The sequence below is a fragment of the Bombus impatiens genome, unplaced genomic scaffold, assembly GCF_000188095.3.
Source record: "Bombus impatiens unplaced genomic scaffold, BIMP_2.2 scf_2222, whole genome shotgun sequence".
Taxonomy (NCBI): domain Eukaryota; kingdom Metazoa; phylum Arthropoda; class Insecta; order Hymenoptera; family Apidae; genus Bombus; species Bombus impatiens.
The window spans coordinates 1,992,032-1,994,562 of record NT_178641.1 but is presented as its reverse complement, the minus strand read 5'-3'; the positions used below and the strand labels follow the sequence as shown (position 1 = coordinate 1,994,562).

Genomic DNA, 2,531 nt, shown 5'->3' with positions numbered 1-2,531 from the left:
GGCGACACGACGGGCAACCGGCAATTATCTGGCGAGCCTTCGAAGCCGCGCACGCTTCGATCCGCCAGATACAGCGTTTCTCAGTTTTCTTTTCATTCTCATTTTCGTTTTTGTTCTACTCGAGCGTGGTGGCAGTGATCAAAATCACGGAAATACCTTGTGTTCCATTTCACCTTACGATTATCCAAAATTAGCAGAGGATTTTAATATCATTTCTAAGGACAGTACCATGGATACCAGGAAGTGAAGTGATGGCACAAGTGATACAGTATCAACAGGTCCGCGACAACGCATTCGTGGAAATATAGCGTATCATATCGGTGAAATTCTAGTGTCAAACGTGAAGATTATTTTCGATCAGTTCTGTGAAACGTTTATTCAGAAGTGACCGCTCCTTCATCATGCTATCATCAAATTATTCGAGTATTCGCTTGCAACATTTAGGAACAAGAAGCGATACTGTAAACTGAATTTTTTTAGCAAATACGGTTTTTATAAAGTGTTCGATTATTCATATTTTGTTTATGTTATAGATGTGCATGCCGACGATGGCGCCCATGTCCAGCCTCCCAATGCCGATGCACCAACCTGCTGGGATCGATTACAGAAGTTCAAATATTCGTTATCAACCGTACAATCCGACGTTCAGTAATCATCACCATCAAACTAGCCAATCGGGCTACTGGTACTCTGGATCCATGAACCATGGTCAAATCACGGAGGCGTTAACGCCGCCGGCGTACACGATGGCAAATGTTGCTACCAGTACGACCTCGTGGGCGACAGAGACTCATCTTGCGCAACCTCAGCTCACGAATATCTCAGCGATACAACATTATTCACTGCCGCCGAGTCCATCAGATCTACCACCTAGTCCACAGAATCACTCTCCGCCTTATCAGTGGCCTCTCACACCGCCGTCTGAACATGTCTTCCTGAATACGGAGGATCCTGGAAAATCTGGCAGAAAATGTATTAGATGTAGATGTCCAAATTGTCAAACAGACGGCGCAGCTCAGGTTGGGATCGACGGCAAGAAACAACACCTTTGTCACGTTTCAGGATGCGGTAAAGTGTATGGCAAAACTTCTCATCTAAAGGCGCATTTGAGGTGGCATACCGGCGAACGACCTTTCGTCTGTCACTGGCTGTTCTGCGGCAAAAGGTTCACGAGGAGCGACGAATTGCAGCGTCACCTTCGAACGCATACTGGCGAAAAGAGATTCGTGTGTCCTGTATGCGAAAAGAGGTTCATGAGGAGCGATCATTTGACAAAACATCTGAAAACACACGAGAACCAGAAAAGGAAAAGTTCTACGAATAAAACGGAGTCGAATAAAGAGAATTCGTCGCCCGCTGTAACTGAACAGAATTTGTATCCTCCGACTGGAGTACAATATACTATGATTTAGGATTATAGATTTGTACAATTGTTGTACGTAGACGTTTGTTATCTATATAATTCCTACGTGGTAATGTAGGGAAAACTGGAAAGGTGACTAATAGGACGGAGCAGGAGTAAAGGACAATATCTGATACTTTCTAATAATCTACTTTTTCGTAGTCTACATTTAGTATTGGGTTAGTTCACTTTGGTTAGTCATCTTTTCAGCTTTGTGTCACAATTGTGTCCTTCTTTGTAAATAATGCCGTTTGATCAGTTCCTTACTGTTGTATATATTACTATATTAATTATTGTATATAGAAAAACGATATATTTTTGTACAGAACATATCGTAGATCTATATTTAAATTGTGTAATTGGAATAAAAAAAAAAATAATATAATAACAATGGTTTGTACCTTCTGATATTTTAAATTCGACGATACCAGTCGTTACCGCTGCACGATCTAAAGCTAGCCAATAGTAAATTTTATGCGGACTGAAGCCTCGATTTACCGTGAAAATTCACATAATAACGAATCATCCCCTTGTCGTATATCAGGTTCCTCCTTGACATCTTCCTGCCATACGATACATCCCAAATCCCACCCAACGAGCATAATACGATGTAGGTACTTCAGAATCCAGCCCTTCGCAGTCCTCGATGATTTTCTACCTGACAAGTGGTCCAATGAAGAAAAAAAAAAATCATTTCACGGAAACTACCCCGAATATAATGATCAACTCTACGTAACGAAGAGACCTACATTTTGTGTCAAGCAGAAAATATAATTTTTGGACGTGATGCGTGAGATCCGTGACAAAGCCACGCGAGACTTTTCCCATTCAAAAGTTTTCGAGGCAATTTGGGCATTTGGGGGAAATCCTTGAACCACGTACGGCACTGTAACGGGTTGTTTCATTCGTATTCCAGCCAAGAGATGGCTGCACTGTGAATGGAAAAAGCCCGCGTAGCCCTATTAAAGGGGCGGCGCGCCGTAGCCCCGTAGCCCCGTTGCCCCGGCAAGGATTCATGGCTGGCACGTAGAGGTAGAGGCGAAAGAGGCAGACGCGATGATAGAGGTAGAAGTAGCGCGAGAGAGGGAAAGCTAGATGGCCAGAAGAGAAAGAGAGAGGCGGTTCAAGA

At 43.1% G+C, this 2,531-nt stretch overlaps 1 protein-coding gene across 1 annotated transcript; it reads left to right on the top strand.

The window, feature by feature from the left end:
* Nucleotides 1-6: 6 nt before the first annotated feature.
* On the top strand, nucleotides 7-2,139 carry LOC100746360 (transcription factor Sp3). The gene is made up of 2 exons (XM_024371943.2): nucleotides 7-461; nucleotides 534-2,139. The coding sequence occupies exons 1-2, from the start codon at nucleotides 402-404 to the stop codon at nucleotides 1,410-1,412; spliced, it is 939 nt and encodes a 312-aa protein (XP_024227711.1). The 5' UTR covers nucleotides 7-401; the 3' UTR covers nucleotides 1,413-2,139.
* The last annotated feature ends 392 nt before the right edge of the window (nucleotides 2,140-2,531 follow it).

Excerpts from the sequence above, each read along its gene's own strand:
- LOC100746360 (XM_024371943.2), top strand. The coding sequence starts at position 402 with ATGCTATCATCAAATTATTCGAGTATTCGCTTGCAACATTTAGGAACA. Across the intron at positions 462-533 it reads TAGGAACAAGAAGCGATACT|ATGTGCATGCCGACGATGGC; the intron begins GTAAACTGAATT and ends TTTATGTTATAG.